The following is a 25,960-nucleotide window of genomic DNA, read 5'->3' as shown; positions in this document are numbered from 1 at the left end:
AACTATCACTAAACCAGGATTAGCAAAAATGGGGTCAAGAATATGCCCCTGAATATGTTTGGGTTCCTGTACCAAGTGTTGGAGCTGGAATGACTTTAAGTCCTCCATTAAGTCTACATTTGTGAGAGATGCTGGATCATCAACATGTAGATTGAGGTCCCCTAATATTAGGAGATTAGAATTTTGTAAAGCAAAAACCGGAATAGCATCAAGGAAGACCCAAATGAAGGAAGCAGCCACCCCAGGAGCCCTATAAATCAGCAGGCCATTGAGATAACAGCAGCCTGTGATAGTTAGGGAGAAAATTGCAGCTTTCGTGCCACTAATCTGGATTCCGATAGATTGCAGTGCAGCTGTTGTTTATGTATTACCGCCAGCCTGCCTCCCCTCCCCTGAGGTCTATCCAACCTAGTAATTGCATAGCCTGTAGGAATGACATCTAAAATGTCCAAGGAGGACAGAGCATGAAGCCAATTTTCCACCAAGAAGAAAGCAGTCATTTGTCTAGCCACTATGAGATCAGCAATTTCGAATCTCTGCTTGGAAAGAGAGCGACAATTTAGTAGAAAATATTGGGCAACCTTTGGACCAAATGAAGAGCTAGAAAGACTCAGGTGTAACACAAAGGAACACCCCAAGCAGGCGCTTTGCCCCAAATCAACCTTTACCGAGTGCTGACAGGTGCTGTTATACTCGTAGTTCAGGGAATGTAACTCATCTGATGAGAATTGCACCAAATCTGGGCTAAAAAGGAAGGGTGTCTGGTCCCTGGCAACGTCCAGGCATGGACAGGCGCAGACAGGCTTGCTTTAGGTGCGCCTTTGGCGTGCCAACGGCGCTGTCACACCAGGGTTCTATTTTTATAGCCTGTGCGACTAGAACGCACAAGCCCGAGATGGAGGCCCTGCTCCCCCCTACGGGAGCCTTGAAGGACTTCACCACAGCCTCCCAGGTAAACCAGAAGATTTTGCTAGACAGGCAATTCAAATTCAAAGGTACCAACATTACACAAATAGTTTTAAAATATGCAAGTTAGAACAGTTTAAAAGTTTCCCAATTCAGTTTAGTAAAAAGCGATCCGTCAGCCACTGACTTCCTCACCAATAATGCTGCACGATCGCGCCAGGCTTCTATTTGTAGCCTGGACTAGAACACACAAGCCCAAGATTTCGGCCCGCTCTACCCTACGGGAGCCTTGAAGGACCCCACCACAGCCTCCCAGGTGAACCGAAAGGTTTAGCTAGATGGGCTTTTTGTGTAATGTTGGTACCTTTGAATTTTAATTACATATAACTGTCTTCACCTTACTGATGGCTGAAGTAAGAATAACACCTTCACCCCACCTAGGCTAAGGGCACATAAGAATGTCTCTTTGCCCCCTGAATTGCCCAAGTGTGGAGCGCTCTAAAATCAACCCCCTCATCTTGGCTACCTTAAGAGTCCAGTGCCCTTCGATCTCGCCTGACCAAGATTACAGGCGCACCCGTCACTCCACGCACACTCCTCGTGGATCGCTATAGTTTTTTCTTCCTGGCTTTCTACTACCACCAATTACCGGCATTCCTACCCCGCCTCCCGCTCAGACACTGGACCCACACCTACTCAGCCTTGGGTGCCACACGTCTGCCCGCCGTCACGGCATACCCACCTTGGCCTATCTTACCGATGCCTCAGCCCACGAGGCCCCCATGGTCCATCCGCATCTTCTACTTGACGTGGGACATTCCAGTAGTATTCCCGACTCAGCACCACCCCCACCGTCCATCTGTTCTTGCGCACCTCACACCCCAGTCCGGGTTGGAAGTGTCACCGGTTACATGGGGCCTGCTCTCCCTTTGCTTACAAACAGGGAACAGCCGTGAAGAGTCACAGGATCACTCCTTGAGACGAAACACGTGTCGGCTGGTTGTTTGGTTTAATACAGTGTTTGCCTTGTGATAAAAAAACTTTTCAAACCTACACTGGTGTCGACCGTCACTTTGTCAAACCGTAAAAACATTTATACTAACTCTGTAATATCCTCACCACGCGTGCCCAAGACTGTGCTTATTTTCCAGTGTGGATCCTTCGACTCACACAAATCCGGGGGTTATCGGGTAAATCCCCCCGACCTGGTAGCACCGTACTTACTCAGATTCATATAAAACACCACACGCATTAGTCTGAGCACCATTCTTCCTGTCTTTACTAAAAAACCCACCCCTAGCATTAAAAATAACAACTTGTCTGCTCCTTTTTGAGCTACATGAAGCTTCATGTTTCTGCTGGTAAGGCCTCCGCTGGCTCTGTTAGTGGAAACCAGAAACCTACTCAGGGTCGATGTCCTTACATTCCTTTCTTACTATTGGACACCGCCAGGAAAAAGTGTGATGGTCCAAACAGAAAATATTAAAAATGACCCTTACTCCCTGTATCAGGGTCAATATTTTTAGTTTTTCAAACACAAACTCCTGTTTAGCGAGTTTGTTTTTGGAAAATAAAAAACTTTGCTCAGCAGCCTCATGAAACATAGCGGCCACTAAGCAAATTTAGAATGCATTCTGAGACACCACCGTAGCAGCAGCTCCTCTGAAGGCACAGGAATCTCTGCTGGGCATTTCTAAATATGGCGAGTAGAAATCAGCCAGACTGGCAGAGGTTTTGACCTCCGCCGCCCTGGAAGAAAGTGACCAGGAGGCTAACCTCTAAATAATCCCCTAAATTATTAATTCTAATACTAAACACTAGCACTTACTCTAAATAAACATTGTACACCCTAAGCTTTTGGGAATGTACCATCTGTGAACTCATTCTTGTACTGCTTCTTGCAGTTAGTTCCCTAGCTTCACAGTGTCTCTTGGAGCCAATACCTTTAAGAAACACAAAGTATGATGACACCAAATCTTCATACTTTCATCTTTACGGGTCAGTACCAGCGGGTTTCAAAGCTGATTAATCCTTGGTTGTTGCTCTTTTCATGCTTCATGTCTGGCATCACTGTGGTCTGTGCGACTTGGTATTACTGCTTGCTGTGGCCATATAGCTATCATCACTGGCTTTATGGGCTGCCTTCTCTTTCATGTCCTATTTTCAGATGTTTCCTTTAGCATGATGTTGGTATAAAACAAATAATGTTTGCTGGTATGATTAGACCTTCCCCATTTTTTAAATGGTCCACATGTCCTAGACCTACTGCCAATCCTTGGTGATTTCCTTAGTATCTATGGCAGTTTAATATCCAGGATCTCATGAAGGAGCAATATTTCTAACGACATGTGGGGATATAATCTGAGGATCTGTGGCCCTATCTTGTGAAACTGTCCTGGGCACAGTTGTTCACCTCTTTTTTATGTGATTGTACTGTTTAAAGGGCATACTTTTAATTTGGAATTTCACTGAGAGAGTGTAGGAGAGACTCAAGACTAATAAGTGTTTCCGAATTGTTCTGTGGGTAACTGAAGTACATTTCGAGTTAAATATATGTACTTTAGAAAGTTCAATTGAATAGATAGAAACAGGAGCCCAGCTGTGCCCTTTGCAAGCTCACAAATGTATGACTCGGCTCCTCGGCTAATCCTCTTGATACCAGAAGAAAACAATGTTCTCTTTCTCTTATTCCTTCTTTTTACTATGTTGGGAGTGAAATCCTTCCTCTTCAGGTCAATAGACCACAGTTGAATACAACTAAATTGAAGTGCTTTATTATGTCTACTATTGAGGTGTTATTGTTCATCACCTTTTGGGAATGTATGAACCTATAACCTTCTTCTACTGTTTCTTGTGGTCCCTTAACTTCATGATACTTCTTTGGTCTAAGTGTGTGCAGGGTTTGATAGAATTTCATCTCCACATTTCCCTCTTAAAGAGATAGCATTCCTGGCTCTTATTCCTCCTCATTACCATGCAACAGGAGGGCATACTTACTCTTCCAGACAGGAGCCCGGCTCAGTTTTGTTGCTTTTTGGTATATTCGGTACGTTCTGTGTCACCCTTTGTAAATACGTCTGTGTTTTTATGTTTTCCATCCATTTACAGTAATAAAAGGGGGATGAGATAGGAACAAGCAATGTCCATGGATTCTGCCTCCCTAGTCTTATCGATAAACCATAACAATACCCTCAGACCAATGATTTACAACCTAATTATATGATTCTCCTAGCATCCTCTTTGTCAACATGTTTCAGTCATCTACTGCAGTGACTGAGGGTCTACAGCTTTCATCAGGACTTGTAAAAAACTCTATCGCTGTGTTGTTATCATCCCATCTCTACTAGTTCAGTGTACTTATAGAATATAGGAAATGTGTAATATGCATGCCACTGTAGTCACACACTGAAAATAACACAGTTTGTTGGAGAACCACCCCTCCCAGTCCTTAGGTATTATTTCGTTAAGGTGAAATGAGCCCAGGTAGTATGGCCATTTCCCCTCCTGCTCTAGCCTGGATGTTGATAAAATTGACTTTAATAATAAATCAAGGGGGAATGAACCACGTGTCATGGAATGCCAGGGTCTATTATGAGTGTTGTACAAAGGCCCTCATACACTCTAACTAGTTGTTAGCAGTACATCTTCATTGGGTCCTTTTCTGTCTGAGTTTCCCGTTCTCCAGGCAGTCACCTTTCCTCCTCCTGGAGGGAGATCATCTGGTTCTGTGATGGTCGCGATTATTACGTAAAAATTAGCGGAAAAAAGTGACACGTGGTTCATTCCCCCTTGATTTATTACTATTATGCATGGAAGCTAAATAAATCACTACTTTATTCTCCCCACCCTGATTTTTGGGGGAAAATTGACTGACATCTTTAAATGTACTTGCCGTATGAAATAATCAGGTGTGTAGGACAGTATGCATCCCATGCGTCATGCAAGTGGTGACGTGTCGAGTGTGCCCCCTGTGTTGCTGTGAGGAGTAGTTTCAATCCACAAAAACAGTGAATTCATCAAAATCGCACACTATGTTACTACATGTCCCAAAATATCTTCCATTGCAAGCAAATATATGCTGAAAAAGATGTATTCTTACTGTTAATATCCAAGACAATGTGCCATTAAATCCCACTTACATTGAAAAGTAGTGCAGGTATAGGAGTGAATCTGTAAATATGGACCAGGCACAAACAGTCTGGAAGATGACCTTCACGCGAGCCGACAAAAATCAATCTGAAATAAAATGATCATTTAATAGTCCTAAATTAATTAATCTGTAGAATGAAAGTTATGAAACGATACTGCTTTTTTTTCTTTGCAGTACAGGTAATTTTACTGGAAGCAACAACAGGATTAAATTGTGAAAAAGTGCAGTGTACACATTAATGTAATCTTATTTAAAGATGATAAAAGAAAAATATACAATTTACATATGAATAAAAAGTGATAATCTAGGCGCTCAGTCAAATACCCACTGAGTGCAGTGCATAATGTCCAAAATCTAGCTGACTTCAGAGTGGCTGGTTTGCCAAATGTCTTTAAAATTCAGCATTTCAATTATTCTTGCAATTAGACAGAAGCAGAAAGTGTGAATTTGACAGCCGATGTCCTTGCAAAATTTATTATTGCCACTGCCATTGACAAAAACATAAAAGCAGTGAACTTCAGCCTAATATCATCCTCATACAATGGTAGATATGCATCAGGACTTGGTAGGGTGGCCCCTCTGTTTTTCAAACAAAAGAGGAGTACCATCAGAGACTGCTTAGATAAAGCGGTCTGAGTGGGATGACTGAAAAAAGAAGAGAGTCCTTCCTTTATTAATAAACCCCTCACTCACCGACCTGGTCGGTGACATGCTTCATCATCGGGGTCCACCCTGATAGCCGAATGACATCAGGGTTTGCTGCGACACCTGGATTACAGTGGAGCTGGTATTTGTGTGTGTGAAGTGAACAAAAAATGTTAAAAATTGTCCTGGTATACTTGTGTGAAAAATGTATTTGCAAGTTACTGGACAATATTAAAATTAAGTGTGTGGATACAATAAGGTATATTATGACCGTGTGTATCACTTATGTGTGAGGTCTACATGTTTCAACCCGTTGGATGGAAAATACCGGGTTTTTATCAGGACCGGAGGAAAATGGGTAGTCAGGGCACACTAACGTCCTGCCAATCCCTAGATTCCTGTACACTACTGACAAAATCTGTCAAAGTGAAAAAATGAGAAGCTCAAAAACAAAATAGTCGAGCTAAAAGCAAAAAAGACTCCTATTTTGGGTCTTTTAGGCTTCATGGGGTAGAGGGAAGGTATTAGTCTCACAATGCCATATTAGTTATGTTGAGGTTAGGTTACGATGTACCTACTCACCTCTCCGTGCCTCCCCAGGTCGGTGAGTGAGGGGTTTATTAATAAAGGAAGGACTCTCTTCTTTTTCAGTCATCCCACTCAGACTGCTTTATCTAAGCAGTCTCTGATGGTACTCGTCTTTTGTTTGTTAATTACTGATACCCAGGGGACTAGGAGTACTCTCCGTTCACCTTTGTGAATTTAATCCCTCACTCTCTCTTTTGTTCAATTGTCCCTCTGTTTTTCAGCCACTGCTCATGCAGACATTCAATGCATGTGGTCGGAGGGTGGCTGAGCCTTGGCCTTCCTACTTGATCAAAAAACCTGCAGCTTTACCTGCTTAAAGGGGTGTTTGTGCACCAGTCCTAGACGGAAAAGTGCAAGCTGTCAATCATGAAATCTTCTACTCATTCTGCTGCTGGGATGTCTCAGGGTCTGAGTGGAGATGTTAAACTCTGACAACCAGAGGCTGAACACTGCCTGAATTACAGTGCCAATGAGTAGTAGGGTGGTTGTGAAAAACCTGAGTGTGTCCGTGTCCAGTCCATATATGCATATTGTTAGACCTGGCATATCTTGGCGTGATTACCCGTGACTTTTTGCCTCTTCCTCCTTTGTTTTTAGATGCTTTGGGTACTTTCCCACTTCTGATCAGAGTCAAAGTACAAGTGTTCCCTTTGTAAAGTGTAATGGCAATTGGCTGGCTTTGATTGGTATGTTTGCCTTACTAGTAAAGTCCCTAGTGATGTGCATTGTGTGGGCCAGGGCGAGTAATGCAAAGGCGTGCGGGGAAGGGAACTCCGGCCTGCAGTGTAGGGCCTGCGCGCAGTTTGCTAAGTTAGCATGTTGTCTTGACAAGTGCAACCACTTATCAGGCCTTACTTTCCCTTTTGCATACACATTGGGCACCCCTGTGGTAGGTCCAGGGAACCCCTGGGCAGGGTGCAGTGTAAGTAAAAGGCAGGACATATACTGAGGTGTGGGCTATGTCCTGACAGTGAAAAAAACTTCCATTTCGTTTTCACTGGTGAAAGGCCATCCAACCCATAGTACAGAATGGGGGAGTCTGGGTATTGTGTTTTGGTAGCCTAGTTTCCTATAAGTTTAAAATGGAGAGGTGAAGTTTTGTATGTATTAACTCACAGTGGTTTTGTCACTGTATGTTCGGAAACCACTCTTTAAGTAAGTGGCTTAGTTTTGTGCTTTAAGCATTTCTGTGTGTCGCTGCTGAATGTGGATTGACTGTCTGGATCTGAGAGGTGTGAGAAGTTGGGGGAGGCCTTGACCCAAGGGAGAAGTTGAGATGGCACCAGGCTGACCTGCATCAGGAGAGTAGGCGAGGAGAAGCTCCGGGAGGTGAAGAGGCCCGGGTTGCTGCTATAAAACAATTGACCCGTCTTCTGCTGAGTGATTAAGGATACAGACCTCCAGTATCAATGGAAGAAAGGAGACACTGGGAGGGAGACACCCAGAACTGATTTAGGCAGGGGTCAGGGACCCCTGAGCACAACAAACTTCAAAGACATTTAGGGGTATAACTATGAGAGCTGAGACCCCTGAACGTTGGAATGGAACAGAAATGGATTAAGACTGAAAAGGCTTGGGCCCATTTCGTGGTCAAGAGGAACCTCTGCGTAGGAACGAACAACTGAAGAGACTGCTGGGGAAGGACCAACCCTTGCTTTGTGATCTGGGGCTGGTCTGCAGTTTGCTTTTTTAACCAAGGAAGAGGCAGTTGGGACTGTGCTTTGTGCACTGGATTCCCCTGCTTGAGAAAGACTGTGCTTTGTGCTGTGTCTTGTTACCCCCAAGGGCCGGAGGTGAGCTGGCTAACCTGTTTGGAAACACAGGAACATAAAAGTTTCTGGAGAAGTTTCAAGCGATGAGGTGGACCCATATTGTGGCAGCTTGAGACCCTCAGAAGGTGTGCCCTGTGATCTTGGACACACAGGGGAAAAGTGAGACTCAGATGCGCTGGGTGTGTGTCGTGGTGCACTGGAGGCATGGGTGAAGAGTGCCTGGTCAACATGGGCATCACAGATGAAGTGAGTCTCGGACCCGCTGGGTGCGTGTCATGGGGCACCGCAGGCGTTAGTGAAGAGCGCCTGGTCAGCGTGTGCATCGAAGCTGAAGTGAGACTCAGACGCGCAGGGTGCGAATCGTGGTGCACAGGAGGCGTTGGTGAGGAGTGCCTGACCAACGTGTGTGTCGGAAGTGGAGTGAGTCTCGGATGCGCAGGATGCCTGTCGGGGGCATCGAGGCGTTAGTGAAGAGCGTCTGGTCATCGAGTGCACCGGAGGAGAAGTGAGGCTCGGACACAGTGAGCGTGTCATGGTGCGGCCGAAGGCGTTGGTGAAGAGCATCTCGATATCGGGGCATGGAGTTGGAGTAAGTCTCAGTGAAGCAGTGTGTATGCTTTGTTGCAACCTGGGACTGTGGAGGTGATCGGCTGATCATAGTGTGCACTGGAAGAAAGCGAGTCTCTGCAGCGCGGTGTGCATGTCTTGGTGCCAACTGAGACCGCAGGAAGAAGTTCCGGGTGAGTGTGCACTAGGAGTTGACGTGGAGTCCCATCAGCTTTGTGTGTGTGGCTTCGTGCCAGAGGAGACCCGGAGAGTGCTGTGGTGAACGTGTACCCCAAGTAAAGTAATCTCAGGGGCGTGGGGTACATGTGCAGTCGCAGCTGTGACCGGCAGCCCCGGAGGAGCTGAGCTGCCAGGCCGAGCCGCTGAGGCCCATTGAGAAAGTTCTGTACAGAAGGCCCAATTCGTAGTAGGAGGAGAGGAGAGTGGGGTCGCGCCCCTAGGTTCTTGGATCAATACCTGGGCGGGGTGCGGGCTCGAAGGGACACTCTCTTGGACTCTCAGTCCTTCTGATGATGTGAGCCTTTACTTCGGCTCAGATTAGGGCCCGTACTGACGAAAGGAGTGGCAGTACTGGGGCCGAGTAAGAAGCTATACTTTATGTCATTGTTGATACGTGTGGGAGGCAACTGTTATCATAGAGGCTGATTGTTGTAATACACGTTGCCAATATTGCTGCTAACGAACTGCCGGACTGTCTTATGACGCCTGACATTATTTCTGCATAATGAAGTACATGATTGTAGCGCTACTCATTGCATAATTTCTCCATTGCAAAGTACAGGATTGTAGTGGCCCCCCCATTGCAATATTTCTTCATTGCAAAGTACATCATTGTAGTTACGCAGAGCATTATTCTTTAATTGCAAAGTACATGATTGTAGCATCCTGCATTGCATTATTTCTTCCTTGCAAAGTACGTGATTGGGGTGTGCGGCATTGCATTTGTCCTTCATTGCGCAGTACATGATTGTAGGGGTATGCATTGCATTATTTCTCAAATTGCAAGGTATAGGGGTGTATTGTTGCCATTGTATTATTTCTCCTTTGCCCAGCACAGGATTGTATCGTTACGCAGTGCACTATTGTATGTCCATTGAAACATGTGTGATTCTAGCATTACGACTAGTAAGCATTTTGAAAGCGGTTATTATATGTTGACTTTTGTATCTTGTGGTCTGATCGTATATCTTTTTGTATAAAGTTTATACTTGTTTTTATCAAACTTGTATGTAGTCCATTTGTGGTGTCACTAGGGGGTTGCTGTGGGTATGGTTACACATACTGAACACTCGTGCCTTGAGATAGGCCTGGCTGCTCGTATCAAGCTACTAAGGGGGTGAGCAGGGCTATCTCAAACGGTGTCCTTACTTGGCCTACTGTTGAGTGGGGAGCCCCGGGTCTCGCACTTGGTGACAGTGGTGCGGGACTTGGACTCCAGCTTCCAACACATATTCATATCTGTGCAATTGCGTGTTTGTTAGCATATACAAGTGTATGTTTAAGTGTCTGGGTGAAGGGATGCATATTAGTGTGTATCTGTTTGTGCGTTTATTGCAAGTGTCACTCATTTCTTGACGCTGATATAATGGTGGCTCTGTCATAAGCTGCATCTCCAAATCCTAGTCACAAATGACTAAATGATGAGCCTTGTGAAATGGAGCATGCACTTGACATATAGCGGTTATTCTTACAATAATGGAGCTGATCCTGACATTATGACAGTCATCCATGACATATTGTAGACAACCGTGATGTAAATGTTGCCATATGTTGGACCCTTGCATAATGGTGGTCATCTGAGACATATTGTAGACATGCTATATCATTCCTTGACATTCTGTGCATTATTGAAATATTTGTGGCTAGTTGTGGCATTGTGTTACATATGGCATAATGGTGAACAATCTTGACATTTTTAGAGCATTTTGGCATCATTTTTGCTACTCCTAGCATGATGGTGGCGAATGTCTCTGCCAAATGTGCCTGAAAAGCAGATTCATGATATTGATGAAAATTGTAAGTGTATTTGGGGACCAAACGTGTCTACGAAAAATGAAACAGTAGTGTTTCGGGAGAGAAATGCCCTTTTATAAAGAAAAGGAAAGGCTTTTATTTGGGGCAATCAAGATAATTCATTCAAAATGAAAAAGTATGTATTTGATAGAAAAATGTATGTATTTTCAAAAACTGGCATTGTGAAGCTCAGGGTTAGAAAGTTTGACATTTAACACTGAGTTTGAGAAACGTATTGCTTATATTGGCTTCTTCACAACAGAGGGCACTTACTGTTTCAGCTATTACTTATTGACTTGTATGATTTCATCATGGCATCTACATCAGGTGAATCCAACCTCTTTAAGTGGTGGGCTAGGTTACATTCTTCATCAGCCATGGGCCAGCAACAGCATCACAGGAAATTATGTCTGGTGTCCTTTGACGCGAAGGGCATCACAAAATGTGGCATATCAATGAAGCATACACCGAAGTATTACTCCATTAAAAGTAAAAGATCTTATGATTGACCAATTGCTGTGTTCACCAACATGTGGGTAGTAACTCACTGTTGGGTCGCCAGCTAATTTCTAGTGGGTCGTGAAAGACCAATCAATAAAGATGCATTTAAATTCTGAATTTATATTGCCACTTCTGCTGCTCTTCAAAGACAGAGTAGCACACTACAATGTGTTTGGTTGGACGAGTGCTGGACTACAGTTGGATTTATATGGAAGAGTTTTGGAGTCAAGTGTAACTAGTTAGTTGCTCCTATCCTGTCCTAGGTCACTGCACCTAAGTGCGTAATGGTTGAAAGGGGAGTGAGAGGTAGAATACATGCACAACATTGTATGTATCACACCGAATGGCATATGAGGGAGAAGCAGTAAGTCCCTCAAACAAGGTCCATGTATAAAAAGGACCAAACCCTTACCTGCTAGTCTTTGACTACAGGCTTTTTAACACCAATGTAAAATCTGTATGGAGCAGAAACGTGAAGGACACCAGTGACCACAAATAACAATGTCCACACCTTCATCAACACCGTCCTGAGGAAAATCCTCAAAATCTGCTAGCCAAGCACCATCAGCAACAACGACCTATGGCAGCAGACTTTCCAACTCCCCGCTCATGATGAAATCATGAAAAGACGCTGAGGCTGAATAGGTCATACTCTTTGCAAGCTATCATCAAACACCACAAGGCAAGTCGGGATATGGAACCTTCAATGGATAAAGAAAAAAGGAAGGCAAAGAAACACCTGGCACCGAGGCCTGGAGGCTGACTGCAAGGAGATGGGTTACACCTGGGATCAGAATGAAAGAACGCCCAGAACATAAATGACTGGTGAATCCTGGTTAATGGCCGATACCCCAGGAGGGGTAGTAGGCATCAGTAAGTAAGTAAGTTTTGACTGCTAATGGCAGAAGCAATGCAAACTATGCAGGACTGTAGACCCAGAACCAGAAGGTTGGTCCTTACCAAGTGCCTATACTTCAGAAACCAGATATCAGGCTACTCAGCGCAAAGTGACAAGATGGAAGGAATCACATCAGCACAAATCATGATAATAAAGAAAGGTGGATGCGAAATTTGACAGGAGACCTGCAATTCAAATCATTTGACCTCTAGGAATGGCTGAATACACAACACAACCATATTGCAGAAGCTTCGTGCCTTTCACACAAAGAAGGACAAGTAGTCATCCACTTTCAGGCTTTGTTCCGCATTTCCAGCCTTATAGTAGGCGCTGTTTCTTAACTGCGGAAGGTCATTTCTGAACAGCTCTCTATTCTACTATATGTGCTTCTCCCCCTCCCTTATGAGTAATATGATTCAAAGTGTCCCCCCCTTGGGAGGCAGCAGAGAGGTGAATTTCACAAGTGAATGGATCACTGCCACACAAAAGTTTATAGAACTTTAGTTTATAGAAATATAAACTATCCACATTCAGAAATCAGGGAGGGAGTGACTTTTTGCTAAGGTGCATTTCAGTGGGTGTTGTCTATCATGATAAAGCCCACATTATGATTAGCAATGAAGAACAACTTGAAACACAAGCACCGGTCTATGCTCCAACATAGAAGATCCGCATTACTCAGGTAGACGATTGAATGCACTATTTGCCAATTTCTGATTCTTTTATTAACATAGCCTGTTAACTCACAGGTATTCAACATGGGTTCAGGAGAAAGACTGCCATCCGACCCACCCTGGAGGCCACGCTACCTCGGGGTTACAATATATTTCCCAGTTCCCATTGCACTTTTGATTGTTGAAGCAGTATGTGTCACAAACAAATGCAGTGAGTAATAGTTATGTAGCGCTTTCCTGTATCTTATTGAAACCACAGCTTGGAATCTTTCCTTTGAAGGTTTATAGCAGTGGCGTAGGAAGCGGAGTGCTGTGGGTGCGGGCCGCCAAGGGTGTCATCGCTGAGGGGAGTGACAAAATGGCCAAAATATGTGTTTTAAACACATATTTTTGCCATTTTGTCAAGCAGGGGGGTGACAAGAAATTTTCCGCACCAGGTACTACCTGACGTTGCTACTCCATTTGGTTTATAGACTGAAGACCTCTCTGATACCTAGCAAAGGAAATTTATTAATAAAATGATCGGAGATGGGTGGTAAGATGAATGTTGTGGGTTCTGTCACAGGGTGAGGCTGGCATTTGTAGTTTCACTACAGTTTCACTTCAGCATTCTAGTTTGGCGGCTTACAGTGTGCTGCAGCTGGGAGACCCCGCCATCTACCTTTAGGATGGTCACCTTGTGGTGGTGAGCCTCAGCAAGGCCTACCAGTGCAAGGGGTTCACCCATCTCTGCACAAGTCCTCAGACCAATAGGAAGAAGTTGGTACAGAAACTGGAATAGAAAATTCAAAATGTATTAAACCTCATGAGGTGGAAGTACATTCACACAACACCCTTCAGCAATGTATGAAGTAGCACCCTGAATGGAAGGAGCTTGGTACTTTTATACCCACACAGGGGCTCAAAAGAAGGCGGTACAAGTACAAGAGAAGGTTTCGGGTACATATAAGGTCATACAGGAAATGCACAGTGAACAAGTGGGAGGAGCTAACAGTTGCTAATTCTGGTGAACACATCCTGACATTTACAGACTAGGGACAACTGCAAGGACAGCTGCAAGCTCAACTGAGCATGTGTGAAGCAGAAGAGGCTAAATATAACCTATCTCTAGGCAGATTTCAGGAGGAGACAACAGCAAGGTAGGACAGAGCACATGACATGCACGTGGTAGCACATGGCAAACAAGATGGCTGCCTGAAATACAAAATGGATTCCACAAAACGGACAAGATTACTTCTAAAGACAGGATGGCTTCAGCTAATAATAACCCAATCGCTGCAAAATTACAACAACCTTACCTCAGAACTTTATGGGCAGTCATGTTAGATCGTTTTTTATAAATGCAGATTGATGTAATTAACATGTAGAAATAACGTGTAGGCCCTTAACGAGAAGGCACATTTTAAAAAAGGCAAATGAGAGCACTAGGCTTTTTTTAGCAAGTAACGCTAAGTTAGAAATACATATGAATGCAGTTTTCTTTTACATTTTTACTGCCCTTTGGTCAACATTCTTAGTAATGCGTACATGTGAAGAGTTCAATTAAAAAATTTGCTGAACAAACATGATTTAATAGAAAAAGATAGTTTTCCACCTTCCATAGACAAGTTTTTCATAGATAACAGTAGGGTATTAAATAATGTAGTGAATTTTACTTAAATATTTTTTCATGAATTAGATTTGTGAGTTAGAATATGTGAGAAAGAGATTATTTCCTGACAGACCTAACCATGAACTGTCTTATTATGAACAAGTGGGAACCAAACCACTACTTGTACAATGTTGTCAGTAATGTTATCTATAACATTTAATATCTGTAAGTCTTTGTTTCGAGACAGAAAAAGATTATTTCCGTTCCCATGAAGACATCGTGCTCCATTTGGTGGACAAGATGGACCGCTGAAACATTTTCTTTGTTGCAGGTATCAAAATGTTATATTAGTGTGTGTTCCTAGACTAGAAGATACTTTTCGGACTGAGCTTTTTCCTTTAAAGCCCCAGACTCTCTACACTGTGGTCTGTGCAGAGTCATTCATTTCTTCTTGTCAGAATCTTTACCCTATTTCTGAGACTCCACTAAATTTCCTGAACATCTCTTCATGTGAAGTGCTATTTGAATTACTTAAAGCTTTATGCTATCACCTCTCCTTTTCGAACTCTTCAAGGCTTTAAGAATGTTTCTTCTCTCAAGATTTAGAATAGGAATTGTATTCATATAGAATGCTCTTTATGTTTTATGTCCTGTATTGTTATTTGAGAAAAATCAATTAATGACTAATAAAGAAATACTAAAAGATTGGGGGCCAGATGTAGCTAGCCCTTTACAGATCAGAACGGGCCGAAAATACCGATTTTCGGCCGTTTCCGATCGGTAAAGGGCTATGGAGATGTAGGTGCACATATTCGGTAATTTTACCGATTCGGTATTATTACCGAATCGGTAATTTTACCGAATCGGTAATATTTACTGATTCGGTAAAATTACCGAAAATGCTAGATTGATATGTGGGTAGCCAATTTTCCATTGGCACATGGCTTTCAGAATCGGTATTTTACCATGGAATACAAATCCATGGTAAAATACTGATTCCTGTGTACATGCACATCTGTGCATGTACACATGTGCCATGTGACAGACAGACGTGCCCTTAGGGCATGTCTGTGTGCCACATTGCACACATGCCCGTTTTGGGGGTGCTAGAGGGTGTCAAAGTGACACCCCCTGCACCCTTGACAAATTCGGTATTTACCAATTCGGTAAATACCGAATCGGTATTTGAATTGAATCCTATGGGCTTCAAGGCCCATAGGATTCAATAGCAAATACCGATTCGGTATTTACCGAATCAGTAAATACCGAATTTTTAAGGAATCGGTAACAAATCCAGATGTTGGTACCTACATCCCATTTACCGATTTTGAAATACCGAATCGGTAAAATTCGGTATTTCAAAATCGGTAAATGTGATTTACCTACATCTGGGCCTGGAACTATAACCTTTTAAACACACATACAGATCTCACCATTGTCTCCCAATAATTGATATTTAATTGTGATGCCTGATTGCAAGACCTGCCAGAGGTTTGCAACGTTTACTGGATGCCTTTCTGAACTTTATGGGGACCCGTGATCTTAAAATCTTAAGATCAATAATGCTAAGTCATATATTATGCAGGTGGGAACACAACAAAAGAAAAAGTTCTGTTTCTCAGTAGGCCCAGATAAGATTCCCACAATGCCTGTTTTCTCTTATCTGGGGGTAGTATTGGATGAGCATCGGAAATGGGCGGCTCTCATTTAAATGAAAAAGGGGCTGTTTACAAGAACGGTTGCTGCAATTTTCAGTTTTGCTGCCAAGATGGGCAAGAGCCCAATTGCAGCGAAGCTGAAAATCTAACAAGCGAAGGGCGTGTCATCTGTAGGTTAGGGCAGTGAAGTGTGGGGTACACCGCGGCAGACTTGCTGCAAGTGTTAGAAAACAACTTTTTAAAACGCCTGCTGCGAATGCCTAGTGGCTTATCAACTTTGATAGCTCACGAAGAATTAGGGATCCCCTTTCTAAGCGATATTTTTTGGCTCATGTGTTGGGCCAACACCGAATTAAAATTAACCCAGCAAATCATGATGGACTGTATGTCCCTGGATCATATGTCTAGAATTCCTTGGCTATGGTATATCAAAGGTCGCTTTTTAGAGATGGGTCATCCTGACCTCTTTTTAAAACCTTCAATTATCACAAAAAAATATGTTGTTTCTGTTAAAGAGGCTTTCCTCTCTAGAAGGAAGGTGAACAGGGATGATCAGGAACTGTGTAAACCTAGCGTTCACAAATATCTCACCATAAAAACTGAGCTATTAACTGAGCCTCATCTTACGGGGACGTTGTCCACCTACGAGTGTTTTCTGCTGACTAGGTTCCGCCTTGACTATTTTCATCTTTTAATTGCGGTGCCGAAGGGGTCCAGAAGAGGTCAGGTGTTAGCACCCTGTGGCTGCGACAATCTGTCTCCACAGGTTCTGCTTCACTTCATGTTCTTCTGTAAACATTATAATGTGCCCAGGAGACATTTAATACTCCCCCTTCTGAAGAGGCTTAACTTTAGCCAAGTGCTCCCAACCCTTTTGTACCTACAGTTGTTGAACTCGGAGGGCATTATTTTTATCGTAGGGTACCTGAAATCATTGATGAGAACTAGGGCCTGTCTAGATTAATAGACAACTGTGGGGTAAGTAGTACCTACGGCTTTAAGCATGTTATTATGTCCCTATTGTGTGAAATTATGACATACAAACTTTTAGTGAATGCACTGGTAGTACCTTTTTTTTGTCTTAAAGATATGAATTTTATACTTTTAATGTTTGTATTTAAGGACGGTGTACCTTTTTTATTGTGACTTTTATGGTTTACTTGATGTAAAACCGAAATAAAGTTTATGATGATGATGATGATGATGATGAATTGTGAGGCAAAATTTTAATTTTGATTTGCAGCTCCTTATTAATTCTTTACCTATGTCCAATGTCTAGGGACCAAGGGCCCAGTAAGAGCAGGCACTTTATATTCAGGTATGCTGAGACACAAATTCTGAATCGTGAACCAAATATTTATTAATGTCCCATGCTCCCTAAAAGTCTTCAGTACTAAGCCTTTCTGCTACAACTCATTGATATCAAGTGTATTTGTAGAATTTGTTAAATAGAAGCAAAACCAGTCTACAACATCCAGAATGCATTAGGCTACCAAACAAACATCCAAGACTGGAAATAGTGTCTTTAATAAGCTGGAGGGAAGTCGTCACCCTTTCTACCCTCTGTGTTGTTCTATTTATAGGAATGCATCATTTCATTCTCCCTTTCTTAGACATTTATGTCTCTTATTCCAACCTTCTTGATTTGTAGCTTTTTTTCCTTGCCCACTACTTGTTATGATTATGGCCACCATATCTAGAAAGGGTTATTTTGGAGATCACAGTAATAGAATGAGATTCGGGATGAGTCAGAGAGTAGAGGTAGAGGCTATATTGAGAGAGGTATAGAATTCTAAATTACATTGCAGACTGGACCGGTTTGTTTGTTCTACGTCCCTCCATCATACAGTGACCTCCATTCACAATAATCCCTAAGTGTTATCTGATCAAACTCTTTAGGTATGATAGGTATGATAGTAGTCTGGGGTGCTCCACCCCCACTGATTCCCACTTAGAAACTGTCAGTTATGATGTTAGACAACCCAGTGTTCCGTCAACAGTGTTTGAACAAGTTGAAACCTTTTTTCAAGAGAATGCAAGAACCTCCTCCCCCCCTTTGGTGGAGTGAGAAACATTTAAGATGTTCACAAGGAGCTTTGCATTAAAATCACAGTGGGTGCCGGCAGTGTGCTTATGCGAGATATCCAACAAGTCGAGTCAACCCTGGCGGTGCTTGAATGAGCAGTAGTGCTCTCCTCTGACACAGTGGGTGAGCTGCGCAAAGTACGAGCTAAGTACTTTGACACTGTTTAACTACTTCATGATTGTGCTGCCTACCTGGCTAGAACCCGCGATGAGGGAGACAAGTCTAGACACTTACGGATCTTACACCGCCACTTTTTACAGTTACTACAGGGTCTTATAAGCTGCTCCACTGCTACAGCCTGAGTGTCGGTTAGACCATTTTGTTGCCCAACTTTCACTTCATTGTTGAACCCCAGAGACCTGAATGTCCCTTGACATGCCCATTAAGGCACCTGAGATTCTCTTGATTCTGAAAGCCCTGCCATGAGGGAAGGTCCCAGGTACAGATGGTCTACCAGCTTAATTTTGTACACAGTTTGCCTAGCAATTGGCACCACAATTTCTGATATTATATTGGGCCATGTTTTCTAAAGGTTCCCTTCCCTCAATCCTTAGTACTGCATTCATCTCTACATTATGAAAACCCCACTAGGATCCAACAGACTTGAGGTTGTATGGTCCGTACTCTATTTTAAATACAGACTGTAACATTTTAACCATATTTCTTACAAGTCTATTGTTGCCGGAACTGCTGGACTTAATTCACAATGATCTGGCGGGCTTTATATTAGGTCGAAACACCTCTTTAAGCTTTCAGAGGCTGTGGCATATTAACATTAAATCGGAAGCTTCCTCTCCCAATACTGTTTGCATTTCATTTGATTTGGAGAAAACACTTGATTCCCCGCACAGGGACTATATGCACAAAGTGCTGGGTTTATTCGGAGTAGGCCAGTACTGGCGGAAATGTATACAAATCCTATACTCGGCCCCTTTCCGCTCAGGTTAAAACTAGGAAGTGTACCTCAACACCATGGCCTGCAGGTAGAGGCATCCGACACTGTTGTCCCCTATTGCAGTTATTATTTGCTATGGCAATGAAACCTTCTTCCGTTGGACCCTAGGTTACAGTTAGCCACAACTACATTTTGATACTTGGGCATCAACACATACCACACACCTAGGGACCTACGCATATAGCAACTTGGGTACTGCAATGCGAACATTTAAAACGCAAATAACTTTTCGGTCATCTCTACCCCTGTCGGTTGGTGCTGGTAAAATTGGTCTTGCTTTCCTGTTTCCTGTATTATTTTGCTAACCTTCCTCTCCTCTTACCACAATCTTTTTTTCACAACTGGAGTCTTCCTAGGTTATTTTGATTCAGGAGTCTAGATGACATGGGTTATCACCTGCCACAATAAAACTCCCATTGGATGTGGGGGGCTGGCCCGCCCTAGTTTTGAGTGATACTATTTGGCTGCTCAATTGCTGTGGATAGCCCGCTGGTTCACAGGCCGTTTTTTTTAAGAAACAGGGCTTTCATTGGCAGACTATTGGGACGTGTTACATCCTGGTAAGGAATTCCAGAAGACTTAGATAAGTTACAGATGATAAGTTTATTCTTCTTAGATGGTTAGATAGGTTTTCCAGTATATAAGTAATCAAAGCCCCACCAGGAGCATCCTCTCTGCTGCTCAGCCCAGGATCCAACTGACAGTCCACTCACAGAATACCAAACACTCCAATGACATCACACTCACACTAACATTCCACTCACACTGGCTGAACAGCTGAGGCAGAGAAACAGGGAAGATGTAAGGTAAAAACCTTAGATATAACACCCCTTCCCTCTTAATAAAATGAACAAAGAGAAAGCAAATGTAAATAGCAACATTGCAATAACATCAAAGTATAATCAATAAAAATTGCAGTAGAAAGATTGTAAATGCACATAAGTATGAAAAAACATACTAAAAAAAAGCAAGGTGAAATGTGACGTAATAATAAGCAATGAAGGAAAAACGTAATAAAGTGTAAAATGAGAACAGTATGACAAATAAGACACACACACATCTCCTTCCTTAGCAGAGAAAATTGAAGTAAGTTTCAAAAGAAAGGAAAAAGTAAAAACAGAAAAGCAAATTGAGAAAATACATAAGCAAGAAGTAATAATACCACGAAGATGAACAAGAAGTAATGCAGAAGTGTGACCACCAGGGGGCGTGGCTTGAACGCCGCACAAGATGGCGGCTTGACACCGGAGCTCCGCCAGTCGTTCACCGGAGCCGGCGAATTTCTCCGCACACACCGGACAATTGTGAGCGCTGATGACATATTTCGCTGCCGGAACATGAGGTGAGCAGGGAGACCTAAGCTGCTCTCCTCTACTCCAGCGTTATTCGCTTTTCTCTTCAGTGACGCGCTTCGCTTTCCAGCGGCCGCCATTTTCTTACACTTTGCCGCGATACTTCCTCAACCAGCGAACGCCGCTTTTCTACTTCAGCGTGCGTGATGCGGATATTTCCTACACCGGCCTCATGCCTTAACGGACCCCTCTCCTACATCATGTCACTCCACTTGTGACACTCATTATCTGCTCTTTGACGAAACGGCGCCATTTTCACTCAACCTACCTTAGCGCTAATTCCTCATGTATGACGCCTTTCTCCACACAACATGGTGACACGCTACTCTGCATAGAGTTTATATGTTTTTATATGTTTTTGTGACTATCATTTGGCTGCATCTCATCATTCCTCGCTGCAACATTTATACGCTTTTTACAGTTTTTCACCATAAAGCGTACCTCCTGCTTCCTATATACAAAATTTTTCTCATCTGAATTTTGTGGTGACATTGCACTTCCTTCCCCTGCCATTTATGGGGAAGCTCAGAACCCTCAAACTTACAGCTTCTAAGACCAAACCACAACTTTCCTCAGACTCTGATTCCACGGCGCATAATATGGATGATCCTGTTCCCCTCAAACCAAACGCCGCTCACGGCGCACTCCCTAAAGCTACTCCATCCAGTAAGCTTTTACAACCTGGTTCAACGAAACGTCTGAAAAAAGACCCTCCCTCTCCAGGTTCTTCATCGCACTCTGCGTCAATGGATCTTATTCTCGAGGAACTTCGTGCACTCAAACCCTTCATGGCTGAAACCACTAAAACCTTACAATTTCTTCATGACAAATGGTCTACTCTGGAATCGCGGGTTCTTTTGGTGGAACAATCTACAGAGACTCTTCAATCTTCCTGCGCAAAAATTTCGCTCTTAGAAAAAGATGTCTCTCTCCTGAAGCGACAGTCGGAGGAGTTGGAAAATCGCAACCGGAGGAACAACCTACGCCTTTATAATCTTCTGGAACTTACAGAGGGATCCAATCCAACAGCTTTCTTCCAAACCTTTTTACCAAAAATGTTGGATCTTCCTCCTTCCTCCTCTCTTAATATCCAACGTGCGCACAGACTTGGCCCGAAAGTTTCCACTAAGCCCCGCGGAGTCATCATGCTGTTCCTCAAATATACTGACCTCCTTCAAGTGCTATCGGCAGCAAAAGCTAAAAAGCAAGTTATGTGGGAGGGTCACAGGCTACACCTTTCTCAAGATGTTGCTAAAGTCACAGCTGATCGTCGAAAGCAGTTCCTTGATTTGAGACCACGTTTGAGAGCCCTCGGTGCCAGATATGGACTGCTACATCCATGTCTCTTCAAGGTGACCTACAAAGAAAGAACAACTACATTTGAAGATCCACTCGTCCTTGAAGAGTTCCTTCGTCGTCACGAAACCAAAAACATGGACACTGCAAGACCCGTTTAACCATCTCTGTTTTACCATGTTTTATCATTTGTCTGCCTCTATGTTTACACCGTTTCTTGTTTCTGTTCCCTGTATATGATTGAGTGCCTTCTACCCTTGTATATCCTGCCTCTTTTGTGCAGTGTTCTCGTGCTATTTCTTTATTTCATTTACCATATGTATTTCTAATGTTTTCTTCGAATTTTTTATCTTCTTACAGATCCTCTCCCCGTGTTTCTTCATCCCGGTGTATCCGTACTTCCCTTCATTTTGTTCCTTCGCTGGTTCCTCAGGTGTTCGACGATGTGAGTCTCCGTTGTTGATGTCGTCCTCTTCTGACGTCGTCATCCTTCAGTTCTTTTTGACTTGTTTTTTATCTGTTGAGATGTTACTACTTTCTTCATGCTTTGCTCTATATTTTCTACTGTTCTCTTTTTCTATTCTCTCATTCAACTCTTTCTCTTTTCTTTCTTTACTATATTCTCTTTATTCTCTTCTGATCTCTTTCTCTTACAATTATTGTTTTTTACATTCTCATTACTATTCTCTTCCTTTCCCTACTCACCTTTTAATGTATCTTATTTTATATCATTTTACTGAAGTTGCAAATTCCGAGTAGTTACTTGGAATGTTAAGGGGTTAAATAACCCCATTAAACGTCAACGTGTCCTAACTCACTTGACACGGCTTAAAGCTGACGTAGCTCTCCTCCAAGAATCCCATCTTTCGGACAAGGAGGCTAGCAAACTTAAACGTTGCTGGGTGGGACATGTTTTTCATTCTCCTGCTTTAGGTAAGAAAAATGGTACTGTTATTTTATGTCATAAAAAGTTAAATGTTTCAGTTGTATCCCATGAAAATGATGATAATGGCCGTTGGGTTATTACTAATCTTCTTATTGATAAAATTCCTATCGTTATCTTCAATGTTTATGCTCCTACAGGTGTTGATAAATTATTTTGGCCTGCTATTTCTGACAAATTAGTTACACTTAATGAGCAATATGTTATTTTTGGTGGTGATTGCAATCAAGTTATGGACCCCTTTCTTGACAGGAATTCCAAGGTTAAGTTTATTCCCTCTAAGATGCATTCCAGTTTATTACTTCTATTCGAAACTATGCTCTAGTTGACATTTGGAGACTATGTAACCCTGACCTTAAAGAGTACACGTTCTATTCCCCCACCCATCACTCTCAATCTCGTATTGATTACCTTTTCCTCAGCAAGCCCCTAGCACAGCTAGCCACTCATTCAGACATTGGTTCCATTTTAATCTCAGATCATGCTCCCGTTTTTGTCGATATTGACCTTATCCCCTTCTCTCCTCATTCAGGACGCTGGAGATTTAATAACTCTTTACTCCTAGACCCCATATTCTCCACTAAATTTACAGCTTTTACCTCTGAATTCTTTGCACTAAATCATCTCCCTGAGTCTTCCTTTGTCACGGTGTGGGATTCCTTCAAAGCAGCTGCTAGAGGTTTTATCATCAATTTCGTTTCTCAAAAGAAAAAACAATCAATCACCAAATCAACTCAACTTTTGGATAAAATTAAGAAACTAGAATATACCTATAATAATTCTACCTCTGAATCTTCACTTTGCGAACTTATTTCTGCCAAAATTGAGTTTAATAAGTTTACCACAAATGCGGCATCAAATTCTCTCCTTAAATGTAATTCCCGCTATTACGGAGGCCAAAACAAAATGGGCAAACTTCTAGCTAATTACCTTAAAATACGCAAAGAGAAAACAAAGATTGAATCTTTACAAGGTCCAACTGGTGTTTCTTTGTTCAAAGACAAAGACATATTAGCTCAATTTGTCTCTTTCTACCAAACTTTATACACTCCTGAATCTAGCCCTGATCCTGATGATCTTCTTGCTTATTTTCAAGATATTCCTTCCCCTCACTCTTCTCATGTTGATTTTCAATCATTAAATTTAGATATTTCCCCCTCTGAAATTTCACATGCTGTTTCAATCCTACGTAGAGGCAAAGCTCCAGGACCAGACGGTTTCACCATTGAGTTCTACAATCACTTTTCTTCCCTTCTCCTCCCTAAACTTTTATCATTATTTCAGTCCTTTGTTGATTCTGGTTCCTCTCAGGGAACTTTTCAAGAAGCATTAATTTGTCTAATACCCAAACCAGATAAAGATCATACTCTATGTAAAAACTATCGCCCTATCTCCCTGGTAAATACAGATTATAAAAATTTTGCCAAAATTATAGCCCTTAGATTAGATCCTCTGTTACCAGAACTTATCGGTCCGGAACAATCTGGATTCGTTAAAGGTCGTTTGTCATCAGATAATTCTCGTGTTTTCTTTAACATTTTGAGTAGAGCCGCCTCTCTTACTTCTCCACTAGCTGCCATTTCTCTCGATGCCGAGAAGGCTTTTGATAGAATAGGTTGGGATTTTATGTTTCAAGCTCTTCGTTGGTTCGGTTTCCCACCTAAATTCATTTCTCTTATTTCTTTACTTTACTCTAGCCCCCATGCCTCCATTTTTGCTAACGGTATCACTTCTGATTATTTTCCCCTTCAACGAGGAGTTCGTCAAGGATGCCCTCTATCTCCTCTTTTGTTTATTCTAGCTTTAGAACCCTTTTTAACCAAAATTAGACGCGACGAGAATATTTCCGGTTTTCAATATGGTCCCCAACAGCAAGTTAAATTATCGGTGTACGCTGATGATATTTTATTTTATTGCTCAAACCCTCAAACAACTTTACCTTCCTTCCTTAATCAAGTTTCCTCTTTTTCTAATGTATCTGGCTATAGACTTAACAAGGACAAATGTGAAATCCTTCCCCTGAATCCTTTATGTCTAAAACATCTATTTGATACCTCTGGCTTTTCCTGGCAACCCTCTAAGATTAAATATCTAGGTGTCTGGTTCGCCCCTCGTCTCTCTGATACCCTCAAATTTAATTTCGAATCTCTTTCTACTAAGCTCACTACTTCTATCAATCTTTGGAACCCTCTCTTTCTTTCTTGGTGGGGTCGCTTGGATTCCATAAAAATGGTGTTAGCTCCTTTGGTCCTCTACACTATTTCTATGATTCCCATTCGCATCCCTAATCAACACTTCAAGTCAATAGATTCTATTCTGTTAAAGTTTCTATGGAAAGGTAAAAAATCCCGAATAGCCCTCTCTGTTCTAAAGAAGGATAAATCTTTGGGTGGAGTCAAATTTCCCAATTTTAAATCATATCATAATGCCTTTTCTTTAAAACAAGCCTTGTGTTGGCTCTCTTCAGATCTTCCGTATTATCCTCCACTTTGGCTGACGCTAGAATCATCCTTCCTTCATCCTTATGAATTCAGTGAAGTTCTTTCCTTTACCTCTAATGTAACCTCTCTCCGATCTCCCATCATTTCTCACACACGTTCTCTTCTTCAACCTTACTTGTTATCCTCCTACCCTTCTACTTCTTCTACTCACACCCAACCTATTTGGCATAATAAACACCTTATAATCCGTAATCGCTCACTCTATTGGAAATCTTGGCATTCACGTGGTTTAAAATGGATCTTTCAACTTATTTCTGATACTCAACCTCTTCCTTTCCACCTCCTCCAAACCCAATTTTCGTTGCCTTCCTCTTCTCGTAAACAATATTTATCGCTGATCCCCTCCCTTACCCAGTATCTTTCCTCCCTCCCTGCTACCAACTCTATTCCTGCAACACACCTTTCTATCTCTAATGCCCTTGACCAATCCCCCTCTGCTTCTTTTCTCTATAAATCTCTACAATCATCTACTGAACGCACTAAATCTAAGGTTGAGTTGGCTTGGGAGGAAGATTTGTCTCAAAACTGGCCCCCTACTCTTTGGGATAAAATTTGGTATAAAATTCATAGTACATCTAGAGCTGCCAACACTACCCAAACCTTATTTTTTATCTATAATCGTACATTATATACTCCCTTAATTCTGTCCTCTTTCTCCTCAGACACTCCTTCCACTTGTTGGTCCTGTCCCTGTCCTTTAGCTGATTTGAAACACATGCTCTTCGAATGCCCTCCCATTTTACATTTCTGGCAATTAGTTTGGCCCCAAATTCATAGAATTTTCAAGCTCACTCTCCCCTTTTCAATCCTTCACATTTTTCTAGGTTCCCTTTCCCCTGATCTTTCTGGACCCCACCATAAACA

The 25,960-nt window shown here is 42.4% G+C and overlaps 1 protein-coding gene across 2 annotated transcripts in view; it reads right to left on the bottom strand.

Moving 5' to 3' along the window:
- The window catches only part of LOC147722685 (Y+L amino acid transporter 2-like), a 546,414-nt gene that overhangs the window by 43,108 nt on the left and 477,346 nt on the right, over nt 1-25,960 (bottom strand). For both annotated transcript variants that reach the window (XM_086965177.1, XM_086965176.1), the window contains exon 6: nt 5,046-5,142. In XM_086965177.1, the coding sequence (XP_086821303.1) occupies nt 5,046-5,142 (97 nt within the window). The remainder of the gene's footprint in view (nt 1-5,045; nt 5,143-25,960) is intronic.

Source organism: Lissotriton vulgaris, chromosome 4_1, assembly GCF_964263255.1.
Source record: "Lissotriton vulgaris chromosome 4_1, aLisVul1.2, whole genome shotgun sequence".
Lineage (NCBI taxonomy): Eukaryota > Metazoa > Chordata > Amphibia > Caudata > Salamandridae > Lissotriton > Lissotriton vulgaris.
The sequence above is the reverse complement of the archived record's forward strand: the minus strand, read 5'-3'. Positions and strand labels throughout refer to the sequence as shown.